The sequence below is a fragment of the Leopardus geoffroyi genome, chromosome D1 (genome assembly GCF_018350155.1).
Source record: "Leopardus geoffroyi isolate Oge1 chromosome D1, O.geoffroyi_Oge1_pat1.0, whole genome shotgun sequence".
Classification (NCBI taxonomy): Eukaryota; Metazoa; Chordata; class Mammalia; order Carnivora; family Felidae; genus Leopardus; species Leopardus geoffroyi.
In genome coordinates this window covers 16,713,027-16,724,274 of record NC_059329.1, presented here as the reverse complement: position 1 = coordinate 16,724,274, position 11,248 = coordinate 16,713,027, and the positions used below count along the sequence as shown (strand labels likewise).

Sequence of the window (11,248 nt, the reverse complement as noted above, 5' to 3'; positions counted from 1 at the left end):
ACCTTGTCCACCTTCTCACTTTTCCAGTGAGGACACGAGCACTAGAGAAGGCTTGTTCAAGTCCCTGGTTTGTCAGTGGCAGAGGCGGGACAGTTCCCTTTCCATCTGAGTACTCTGCCTTTGGGTGAATAATTGACAGCTTTTTGCAGGACTTTATGCAGCAGATTTTCCAACCTCGTGTCTGTTAGGAACTGAGCTGAATGGCAGGATAGCAAGGGAGCTCCCGACTCTACACATCCACACACACCCGAGAGCAAAACCAGCACAATCTATCACCTACCTGGGCCCCAGCAGGGACTGGGCCGGGCACCTCTGAGGGCCCCCATCCTTCATCGCTCTATAGGCAGAAACAAGCACCAGGGCGGGAGGCAGGAGGCAGCAGAAAGAGACTAGTATTTTCAGCACAAGCAAATTATTTAATCTCTCTGAGCCTCGCAGTTTCCTTCTCTGTAATCCGAACATAACAATACCTACTCAGAGTTGTGAGTGTCTGGAACATGCTAGGTACTCAGCTGTGCATTTCACACACACACACACACACACGCACACACACACATTTCCAGGACTGTACCATCAACATTCCATTCACATTCTCTTAGTGGGTGATGCTTAGCCAGTGTTTGGTTCCCCAGCCTCCCAGGATGCCCGTGCCGCCTTTTCTCCTCCGAACAACATATGATAAAGGCTCGGAATGCCAAGTGAGTTTAGCATTGCCCAAACCAAGCAGAATTCTTGACGTGGAGCCACAGTATGGACGACCCAAATCCAAGGGATGAGCATTGCTGATTTCCTGATACTCAGCATCGCCTGCCTCTCAGACATAGCGGAAGGTTGGCTGGGATTGCACTGCCATGGGATGAGGGTCAAGGCTAGGGGTGGCGGTGAACAAGGAGAGGAGGAGTAAAATTGGCAGATTTGGGTGGGCTAGGAGAAGTCGGGTCCTAATGCGCACCTCTGGTGCCGGCCCTGAGCACAAGGAGAAATTAGGCATTCCAGATGAAAGGTTGAGCCTGGACACAGCGTGGTCCAGGGACAACGAACAGGCTGGTCTGGCTGGAGTGGAAGTGTGAGCTAGAGAACCAGCAGGAGAGAACGCTAGAGAGCCGGAGTCCCAGAGTATTAACAGCCAACCTCGGTCTGGCCTCGCCCTTCCTGGTGAAAGAAGAACCACAGAGAGCCAAGGAGAGAACCGTGTGTGGGGTCAGCATGGGGGGCTACAGGAAGCTATGCCTTCAGGAATACAAGCAGAAGCCCAAGGGAGCTAGAAACTCCAAGTTTCCCTTGCCCAGAGGACGGCTGTGGGCAACAGCAAAGCCAGAGAGAAGCTTCCCACACAGCCTCTGGAAAACTGTACCCTGTGCTCACAGATGAAAAGACAAATAAGGTCTCAGTGTTATTATGGAAATACTTTTGACCTCTCAGACCCTCTAAAAGCAGTCCCCATCCGAGGGTCCAAGAAAGAAAGGCTTGCCCCCCTATACAAAAGCAGCCCAAAGCCCCCCAGGGGAGGAATGGAGAAGAACCTAGGGGTGAAGGGTCTCCCCTGAGTATTGAGGACAGCTGCCTTAGGAAACACAGAACCTATCTCTGTTGTCCCTTTTCTCCGCTCTGGGTTTCTGGCTTTGTTCCCCTCTGTCACCAACATGCCTCAGCCCCAGTGGAGGGTGAAAGTGGCGTGCCACGGAGAACACTTTGGAGCCTTGGTGCCATCATTCGTGAAATGATTATGCTACCTCATAGCACGACCTAAGGAGGGGAAACCAGTAAGACTTCCTGCCCAGGGCCTACTACATAATGCTCTGCAAATGGTAGCCAGAAATGTCATTATACTGCCCCTGCCCCCACCCTGTCCTGCCCTGCCCGACTCAGCCTGAGCCTGGCTAACACAAAACCCGTTAACAAGCCCTTTTCTCTCTCCCGGAGGACAGCTGGGCCAGGCTGGGTTTTTCCAAGAGAATGTCGTCACAGAGGAAGAGGCATGAAGTGGTCCAGGTGGCAGAGTGTGGGTTTTCTATCCTGCAGCAGCAAATGGCACAGACCGCCAGACTCTACCGCCTAGCTGAGGGCCTGCCCCTGTCCAAGGACTTGGCTCCTCTTCTCCTCTGCCCTTTTTCTGCAGCCTAAAGGGCCCGGGAAAAGGCAGCCAGCCCCTGAAGCTCCCCTAGTCACATCGGCACAGACAGAAGAAGCCCATACATACGACGTTTTTCCTATACTGGCTTATCTCCTTGTCCTGGTCACACCGGTGCTTTAACAGGGACCTTCCAAAGACCCAGGCTTGGCTAAATGCCCCAGTCCCCGGATGGGAGGGCAGCAGGTTTTTCCAGGGCCCTTAGGGCTCATAGGCCTTAAAGCTGCCAAACCTTGACACCTAACTTCTAAGGCTCCCTTATGCCTGCATTGTCCTCCTTCCCACCCACCCCAGCTCACTCAGTACTTTGGGTGAGGTTAGGAAAGTGGGGTGTCCAGTTCCCCTGGTCACACCCCCACCGAGCACCTGGTTTCCTCTGCAGGGTGTCCTCCACCACTGCCTGTGCCTTTAAGGACTGCTGCCCTGAGCCAAGCTCTTGACCTCAGCATCCTCAGCTGAGTTGGATTAAGGGACCCTTTCATGCCTTTGCGAATTCCTTCTGCCTGCATCCTTCCCCCACACAGAGACCGAGTAGCCAGTAGCCTGAACCGGTCCGCCAAGGGCCGTCTGAAAGTCAGTCTAGTCTGGCAGCCCTTCCCCCAAGGGAGCAGAGGCTGCCCCTTGATAGGCAGTTTCGGATCAGGGAGTGGGCCCTTGGCGGTCTTGGGCTATCACAGGGACTCCAGGAAAGCCATGCAGAGCCTTGAGCCATGAAGGAATGCTCAGATATCATCCTCTGTGCGGAGGCGACAGAGCTGAGCAAGGTAAGGGTCCCATAGGACCCCTCTCCCAAGACCCAGACCCCTGCCTAGGGCTGGCCGTGCCCAGAGGACACGCCAGCCAGGCAGCGCCACCACTGGCCCCCAGCCCTCAAGACTTTCCCTTTCAGACTGAGTTCTGCAATCCTGCTTTTGAGCCTGAATCAGGGCCTCCCCCACCGGCCTTCCGGGAGGATGCCAGCTGCAGCGTCCCGGCTCCCTGGCATGGTAACCATCTCAGGGGGTGACGGGGGGAGAACAGGCCCAGGAGCTGAGAGCCCAAGGGGCCCTCAAAATCCCACCCCGCACACCCACAGGTCGGCGGCCCCGAGGGCTGCAGCCAGATTGTCACTTCTCCTGGCTCTGTGTCTTCCTGCTGGCCAGCCTCCTGCTCCTGCTGCTCGGGCTTCTGGTGGCCATCATTCTAGCCCGTGAGTACCGGGCCCTGCTTGGGTTGAAAGTGCTCTTGAATGAGATTCCATGTGCCACTCTATTCATCACCCCTAGAGAACCAGCTCCTCTGAATCCCACTCCCCCATCTTCTTCCCTCCAGAGCTGCAGACTACACCCCTGCCTGGGGCCTCCTATCACCCACTGCCCACCCAAGGCTTCACCACCACCACCACCACCCCTACCGCTCCCACCCCCTCTCCAGCAACAGGGAACCCTAAAGGACAGCTGAAGGAGGCAGGCATGAGCCCCTCACCGCAGTCCTGTGAGTACCCAGGGAAGATCTTCCTGGAGAAGAGCCCAAGATGGCAGGAGGAAGGGGGGCTGGGAAGAGGAGCCTTGGAAATAAAAGGGTCTCTCTCCTTTTGAGCTCTGAACTCTAACCTTCATCTCTGCAGCCTGTGGGGGCCTCCTCCCTGGCCCAAGGGGCTTCTTCAGCAGCCCCAACTACCCAGACCCTTACCCACCCAACGCCCACTGCGTGTGGCATATCCAGGTGGCCGCGGGCCATGCAGTACAACTCAAGATTGAAGCGCTCAGCATGGAAAGCGTGGCCTCCTGTCTTTTCGATCGTTTGGAAATCTCCCCTGAGCCTGAGGGCCCCCTCCTCAGGTGGGTCCCCCTGCCCCCAGGAGATCTCACCGCTGCCCTGCGTTGCCGTCTGGAGGGCAGAACCAGGGAGCAGCGTTGGGAAAGACTGGGCTGGAAGGACACCGAGAGACCTGACCTCTGGACCCAGCTCTGCCCCGTGCCTGCTGTACGACCTTGGGAAGGTCACCCTCCCCTCTCTGTCAAATGGGGCCCCCACCTATCTTACCCATGAATAAATGCCACAAGGATGGAAGTGCAGGTCAGGAAAGCCAGAGCTCCCCAGGAAATGAAATGGCCCCTTTTGACCACATCGCCACCGGTTCAGGGCTTGAAGAAAGAGGTCTGGCTGGCCCTGAGCTCTGAGCCTCCATGGCGCCCAACCTGGCTTCTTGCAGAGTGTGTGGGAAGGTGCCTCCCCCTACACTCAACACCAACGCCAGCCGCCTCCGGGTGGCCTTCGTCTCTGACAGCAGCGTGGAAGGATCTGGTTTCCATGCCTGGTACCAGGCCGTGACCCCCGGGAACGGTGAGTGTCTTCCCACCATGTCTCTGGCTACCTCTCAAGTGTCTCCACGCCCCTCCAGCACTGGCCCAAGGGGTGGAGACTCGGGGGGACGGGGGGGTTCTGAATCCAGATGCCCCTCCCCAGGGAACTGTGCTCATGACGAGTTCCCCTGTGACCAGCTCGTCTGCCTGCTACCTGACTCAATGTGTGACGGTTTTGCCAACTGTGCTGACGGCAGCGATGAGGCCAACTGCAGCACCAAGCTCTTGGGTATGGGCCCCGCCAGGCACAGGGCATGTACTGTCTTCAGGCATCTGCTTTGGGTTCGGCCTGAGCTCCCCAGCTCTGGCCCAGCCCCAAGCTTGCCAGGGCATTCTTCTGGCCCAGACCTTGCTTCCTCATGGGCCTGGCCAAAAACTCTCCCCTGCGGTCCCTGCCAGCCCGACTGGGCGAAGGCACAGACAGACCCTGGCAAACTCACGAGCCCCTCCTCCTCTCCGCAGGGTGTGGGGGGAATCTGACTGGGCTCCAGGGCACTTTCTCTGCTCCCAGCTACCTGCAGAGGTACCCTCACCAACAGGTAAGCCAGCGGTCCACGGGGAGGGCGGTGTGGCACACGTGGGCACACCTGTGCCCCCAGTTTGTGTGACTGGGAACGGCATGGGAGACACTGCCTTGTTCTTGGGAAGATCAGAGCTCAAACAGGCAGAAAGGGAACCGTATTTAGCATTTTCTAGGTGGCAGGTAAGTTTCTCCTGCTGGGTAAACTTATCTCTCAGAGCAGACAAGTTAAAGGGCCTTTCTACCGCCGAGGATAAGAGCTATCGAGGGCTGCACCCGCCCGCACCCTACCCAGCCTGCAGCAGGGAGGGAACCCTCCTGGAGCTCAGCCTGGATGCCCAGACGGGGATGGGAGAAGGGACCCTCGAACTACTCCATCCGTGCCCTCCCCCAGCTTTGCACCTGGCATATCTCGGTGCCTGCGGGACGTGGCGTGGAATTGCAGCTGTACAACTTCAGCCTAGAAGCTCAGGACGAGTGCGAGCTGGACTACGTGGCGGTGTATGAGACCAGCACCTCAGGGGCCCTGGGCCTCCTGGGCAGGTAGCAGCAGAGCAGGAGCCCCGGATACATCCCATCCTTCCTTCTGCTCTAAGCCAGAGGTCTCTTCACTGTCGCCCTAGGAAAAGGCTTGTCCTTGCTCAGCCCAAAGCCTTTGCTCCACATTGCCCTTCTGCGGAAGGTCAGCGCCCTCCCTTCCTGCCTCTCCTGCCCCGAAGGGCCCGTTCCACTTCCCCTCACACCCTCCCTGGTTTTTCCCATCTCCAACTGGCTCAAGTTCAAGCAGTGTGCTTAATTCCTCGTCTGCTCCATATGTGTGTCTTCTTCTCGGGGGGGGGGGGGGCCTAAGCTCCATGAGTCAGCCGCCATGTGTCCCATCCCCTCTGGCATCGCCCCAAGTGCCAGTCACAGTGACGTGGGAACACCGGGGATCTCCGAGGGCCCCCTGCCCAGGTCTGCTCTCCGCCTTGGGCAGGTTCTGTGGAGCGGAGCCACCACCTCGCCTCATCTCCTCCAGCCACCAGCTGGTGGTGCTCTTTAGGACAGACCGTGGCATCAGCAGTGGGGGCTTCTCTGCCACCTACAGGGCCCTCAATGCCACAGAGAGTAGGTGACCCGGGGTGAGTGGGCGTGGGCGGTGCGGCTGCCTCTGGGAGAGCGAGGAAGGGCTCTGGACCTTGGTCGGGGCACCGTGAAGGCAGTGTGGGGGCACAGGCACGTCCCAGGGCACTGCCACGCCCCCTCTGCCTCCAGATCCCTGTGGGCCCGGAGAGTTCTCCTGCCGCGATGGAGGGTGTAAGAGTCCGCAGTGGATGTGTGACACGTGGAGAGACTGCACAGATAGCAGCAATGGCAACTGCAGCAGCCCCTTGCTCCCGCCCCCAGGTGAGAAGCCTGGCCCAGAGCACCGTGGGCAGGGCGCGGCCGGTCTGAGCCAGCTGGGTGCCTGTTCATAGGAACCCTACAGGCACACTTCCTAACGGCCCACCCTTGTCCTTCCTGATGGAGAGTTCCCCATCCTGACTCAGGGGCCACTCCACAGAGTCCGGGAGGGACTCTCACCCAGTGGTGGCAATGGTACTTAATGTCACCCCAGAGGGAAGTGGGAATCAGGGAGTCAGTGGGTGGGGCTTCAAGAACCAGCCCAGCCTTGGGGCGCCTGGGTGGCTCAGTCGGCTGAGCGTCCGATTGTTGGTTTCCGCTCGGGTCATGATCTTGCGGTCCGTGGGTTCGAGCCCCATGCTGCTGGTGTGGGTCCTGCTTGTGGTTTTCTCTCTCTCTCCCTCCCTCTCCCTCTCTCAAAATAAATGAACAAATTCAAAAAAGAAAAGAAAAGGGGGCGCCTGGGAGGTTCAGTCGGTTGAGCGTCCGACTTCGGCTCGGGTCATGATCTCACAGTTTGTCGGTTCGAGCCCCGCGTCGGGCTCTGTGCTGACGGCTCGGAGCCTGGAGCCTGCTTCGGATTCTGTGTCTCCCTCTCTCTCTGCCCCTCTGCCGCTCACACTCACTCTTTCTCTCAAAAATAAACATTTAAAAAAAATTTTTTTAAGAAAAGAACCAGCCCAGCCTTGTCACACAAAGAGCCCCTCTCCACAGCCCACCTCAGAGATGAAGGTGAGGGCCACCTGGCTGGCTCAGTCAGTAGAGCATGTGACTCCTGGTCTCAGGGTCATGAGTTCAAGCCCCATGTTGGGTGTGGAGCCTATTAAAAAAAAGGGGAAGAAAAAAAAAAAAAAAAGCAGAAGATGGAGGTGAGAGCAGGGAGTTCCTTCTGGATGCCGAGCAGTCCCTGCCAGTGTCAGCGCCCCATGCTCTGAGAGATTGAAAAGACACCTGCATGATGCCCAGGGCTGGCAAAGGATATTTGGGCAGGCTCTCTAGGATGATAGAACCCGCGACATGTGCAAAGCATCTCTCCACGTTGTTGCCTTTGATTCCCACAACAATGCCCATCTGGCCCAGAGAGAGCAATGTAGTGACTTGCCCCAGGTCATCAGCCAGTGTATCCCCACAGTGATCTTCCCCTCCCGCCCCTACAGAGCTGGCCTGTGAACCCGTCCAGGTGGAGATGTGCATCGGCCTGAGCTACAACGCCACAGCCTTCCCTAACATCTGGGTGGGCATGGCCACCCAGGAGGAAGTGATGGAGGTCCTCAGAAGTTACAAGGTGCTCCGTCCGGGCAGAGATCGGGAGGGCCCCCCCTGTCCCGCCCCCCGCCGGAAGTGGAGGGAGCTGTGAGAGTGTGGCTCCTGAGCGCTGATCTCCTCCTTCCACAGAGCCTGACAAGTCTACCCTGTTACCAGAACTTCCGGAGGCTCCTCTGTGGGCTGCTTGTGCCCCATTGCACCCCCACAGGCAGCGTCCTTCCCCCTTGCCGCTCTGTCTGCCAGGAGGCAGAGCTCCAGTGCCAGTCCGGCCTGGCTCTACTGGGCACCCCCTGGCCTTTCAACTGCAACAGGCTGCCTGAGGCGGCTGGCCTGGAGGCTTGTGCCCAGCCCTGACCCTGAAGCAGGCACCTGCCCTCTGCCTGCCCATCCACCTTTGCCTATCAGGGCGGGCAGGCAGGGGACTCTGCCCATCCTCTCTGGAGCCTCCCAGGGAGGGGAAGAGGAGTCCCCAGAGGGGCTGATGGAAGCTTCCCTGTCCCTTTACTTGCCCCAGCTCCACACCATGCCATTGACAGTGAGGACTGCTTCCCACCCAAGCCTCTGACCCCCATTTCCTATCTTCTGCCCTCCCCTCGCCACCTCCTTTTTCAGGTTCTCCATCACCTGCCTTTTGACTTTTGTCATTTATTCAACAAAAATGTATTGAGTGCCTAGGAATTGTGGCAGGCCCTGCTCTGAGTCCTGGGGATCCGGTTGTCCGTCTGCCTCTAGAACTCTCCAACCTGGGTTCTCAGCTTCTATTTCCCCTGGACTAGTCTGGTCCTTGGTCTCCATCACCGCACCACCTCTCCTTCGGCTCCTTGGAGCAGTGGGTGTCCTGAGTGTCTGTCTCACACAGCTCTGCCTCTCTGTGCCCAGCTAAGACTCTCTCCCCCTCCTTTCTCTCCCAAACCTTGGCCAGCGGCCGGGCGACACCACGAGTTATTTCCCTGCTATTTCCCGGCTCGGAGTTCTTGGCCCCTGAACAACTGGTTTCCTCTTGGAGTCTGGGAGGAGCAGAGCGGAGCCGGCAGGGAGCGAACCGGGACCAGGGGGGCGAAGAGGGCAGGGGACGCCTGGCAGGGGAGAAGCGCGGGGGCGGGACAGGGGTCAGCTGGAGGGTCCGGAGAAGCGAGCGAGCGCCCCGAAGGAGGCCCCGGGAGCCGGGAGGGGGTGAGTCTGGCGGAGAGCAGGAGGGAGGAGTGGGGACGGGAGGGGGCTGGGGGAAAGACCGGGCGGGGGGCGCGGGACGGGGGCGGCCAGCCTCTCCTGCCCTCCTCCACCCCGCCCCCCCCTCCCCCCCAGCGCTCTTGTCTCCTCGGCTCCGGGGGCGACCCTCCTTCCTCTCCCCCGCGGCCGCTCAGCCTCGGGCCCACGGCAGTGGGGTGGGGACGCGCTCGGCCGCGCCGAGTGGGATTCTGGGTCCGGATTCTGGGTCCCGACTCCCGTCCCGCCTGACCCACAGACTGCGAGAGGACCCCGGCGGCCGGAGTCCCCGTGCCAGCGCCATGAGGCCGCTCGTCGCCGTGCTGCTCCTGGGCCTGGCGGCCGGCTCGCCCCCGCTGGACGACAACAAGATCCCCAGCCTGTGTCCGGGGCACCCCGGCCTCCCCGGCACGCCGGGCCACCACGGCAGCCAGGGCCTGCCCGGCCGCGACGGCCGCGACGGGCGAGACGGCGCGCCCGGGGCTCCGGGAGAGAAAGGCGAGGGCGGGAGGCCAGGTAAGAAGGCCGCCGGGTCGCCGTCCGCGGGGCCGTCCGCGCTCGCGGGGCGGAGGGCCGGGCCTCGGGGTCCCGCCAGGGGGCGCCGCCGGGCTCCGGGAGCGGGGCGCCGAGAGGGTGACTCAGCCCGCCGCAGGCCACGGCTCCGGGGACCCTCTGCGGCCCGCCGCTCGGGTCCGCCCCGGCCCTTCGGGCAGCGGAGCCCGGGGCCCGGGCGGCGGGGCGGCCCTCGCCGGGGAAGCGGCGGCAGGGAGCCCCAGAGAGGGTGGGGAGGGTGCTCAGCGTCGCCCTCCGTGCACCCCGCTGCGGGCGGCCGCCGCCGCCACTCTCGCCCTAACCGCTGCCCGCACCCCGCAGGACTGCCGGGGCCCCGGGGGGAGCCCGGGCCGCGAGGAGAGGCGGGACCCGCGGGGGCGACCGGGCCTGCGGGCGAGTGCTCAGTACCTCCGCGCTCCGCCTTCAGCGCCAAGCGCTCGGAGAGCCGGGTGCCTCCGCCGTCGGACGCGCCCCTACCCTTCGACCGCGTGCTGGTGAACGAGCAGGGACATTACGACGCCACCACCGGCAAGTTCACCTGCCAGGTGCCCGGGGTCTACTACTTCGCGGTCCACGCCACCGTCTACCGGGCTAGCCTGCAGTTCGATCTGGTCAAGAACGGCGAGTCCATCGCCTCTTTCTTCCAGTTTTTTGGAGGGTGGCCCAAGCCAGCCTCGCTGTCCGGGGGCGCCATGGTGAGGCTGGAGCCAGAGGACCAGGTGTGGGTGCAGGTGGGCGTGGGTGATTACATTGGCATCTATGCCAGCATCAAGACAGACAGCACCTTCTCGGGGTTTCTGGTGTATTCTGACTGGCACAACTCCCCTGTCTTCGCTTGATGCTCACTGGAAAGCGAGCTCACGCTCTCTCACTCCTAGGGAAGGAGGGTGTGACTCTGACAGTCACATATCCGGGAGGGCTGGCCCCCCCTTGGGATGTTGTGAATGATTCCGTCCTGCTGCTGGCAGAGAATGGGGACAGAGGCTGAGATCAGGGCTGGCAATATGGGCAGTGGCTGGATTTCTGCCCAAAACCAAGGGGCACTCTGTGTTGGCAGGTGTGGGTCCCCCAGTTGCTCTGGCCCGGGACCCCAGAGGTGGGGTGCCCCCTTCCTGGTGCTCTGCTTCTCTGGGTCCTCTCTTGTCCTTCCTATTCCTGGGCCCTTTTCTCAGAGACCATTCAATAAATCTCCCCCCAAAAAATCCTCCTACTGGCTCAGCCTTTCTTCTTTAAGTGGTGGGGATGCCCTGATTCTGAGGATGGGGGAGGGGAGAGGGAGCGATGCGGAAGGAAGGGCTCTTGGGCTGGACGAGCCGTGGGGCAAGAGATACAGGATGCAGGCCTAGCTGACCGAGAGGCCGCTCCATAGAGCTGCCCCTAAGTCGTGTGGGACGTGAATAGGAGTGCCTGGCTGAGGAGAGTGGCCTTCTGACATGGGGCTCTGACCACCTTTTCCTAACTCAAAGATGTCATATGAATGGGGCGGGAGCTACCTTCACCACACACACACACACACACACACACACACACACACACACACCCCTGCCCTGATCAACAAAAATGGAGCCCGGGGTTTGCATTTGTGACTGCTCTGGCTGCTTGCCTGGTCTCTAGATGACTGGAAAGCTATTTCTCTGTCCCCCATCCCAGGGAAGTGGTGCGTTCCTGGGTGGCTAGAGATAAGTAATTTCTGAGATGACCACAAGAGGGCGTCCCAGCTCCAGAAAGCAGCAATGATCCTGAAGAGCTTGAGCTCATGCCTGCTTCGGGTGGTTAGGGGGGAGGATGGGGTATTGACGTCTGCCAATGTAATTCTGGATGGGGGTGTAGGAAAAAGGGGTCCTT

The 11,248-nt window shown here is 60.3% G+C and overlaps 2 protein-coding genes across 5 annotated transcripts; both read left to right on the top strand.

Annotated features, from left to right (window-relative positions):
- The first annotated feature begins 2,463 nt into the window (after positions 1-2,463).
- Positions 2,464-8,812, top strand: LOC123600785 (membrane frizzled-related protein). 4 transcript variants are annotated; one of them, XM_045483165.1, is made up of 13 exons: positions 2,464-2,895; positions 3,021-3,117; positions 3,207-3,320; positions 3,443-3,604; positions 3,738-3,951; positions 4,326-4,456; positions 4,580-4,705; positions 4,939-5,015; positions 5,620-5,678; positions 5,973-6,103; positions 6,251-6,382; positions 7,537-7,664; positions 7,775-8,812. In XM_045483165.1, exons 1-13 carry the CDS (start codon positions 2,842-2,844, stop codon positions 7,997-7,999), a joined length of 1,650 nt encoding a protein of 549 aa, XP_045339121.1. In that variant the 5' UTR covers positions 2,464-2,841; the 3' UTR covers positions 8,000-8,812. The 4 variants fall into 4 exon arrangements, with proteins under 4 accessions (XP_045339121.1, XP_045339123.1, XP_045339122.1 ...); XM_045483164.1 differs by lacking the exon at positions 5,620-5,678 and adding an exon at positions 5,391-5,539 and having other exon boundaries at positions 2,507-2,895; XM_045483167.1 differs by lacking the exons at positions 3,443-3,604; positions 5,620-5,678 and adding an exon at positions 5,391-5,539 and having other exon boundaries at positions 2,497-2,895.
- C1QTNF5 (C1q and TNF related 5) lies at positions 8,694-10,610 on the top strand. The gene is made up of 3 exons (XM_045483168.1): positions 8,694-8,818; positions 9,111-9,367; positions 9,725-10,610. Exons 2-3 carry the CDS (start codon positions 9,154-9,156, stop codon positions 10,240-10,242), a joined length of 732 nt encoding a protein of 243 aa, XP_045339124.1. The 5' UTR covers positions 8,694-8,818; positions 9,111-9,153; the 3' UTR covers positions 10,243-10,610.
- The last annotated feature ends 638 nt before the right edge of the window (positions 10,611-11,248 follow it).

What these genes read in the sequence shown, in the direction of transcription:
- C1QTNF5 (XM_045483168.1), top strand. Translation starts at nt 9,154, where the DNA reads ATGAGGCCGCTCGTCGCCGTGCTGCTCCTGGGCCTGGCGGCCGGCTCG. An exon ending in AGGCGAGGGCGGGAGGCCAG is followed by an intron (nt 9,368 to 9,724) that starts GTAAGAAGGCCG and finishes CGCACCCCGCAG; the next exon opens with GACTGCCGGGGCCCCGGGGG.
- LOC123600785 (XM_045483164.1), top strand. Translation starts at nt 2,842, where the DNA reads ATGAAGGAATGCTCAGATATCATCCTCTGTGCGGAGGCGACAGAGCTG. An exon ending in AGAGGTACCCTCACCAACAG is followed by an intron (nt 5,016 to 5,390) that starts GTAAGCCAGCGG and finishes GCCCTCCCCCAG; the next exon opens with CTTTGCACCTGGCATATCTC. An exon ending in AGGTCCTCAGAAGTTACAAG is followed by an intron (nt 7,665 to 7,774) that starts GTGCTCCGTCCG and finishes CTCCTTCCACAG; the next exon opens with AGCCTGACAAGTCTACCCTG.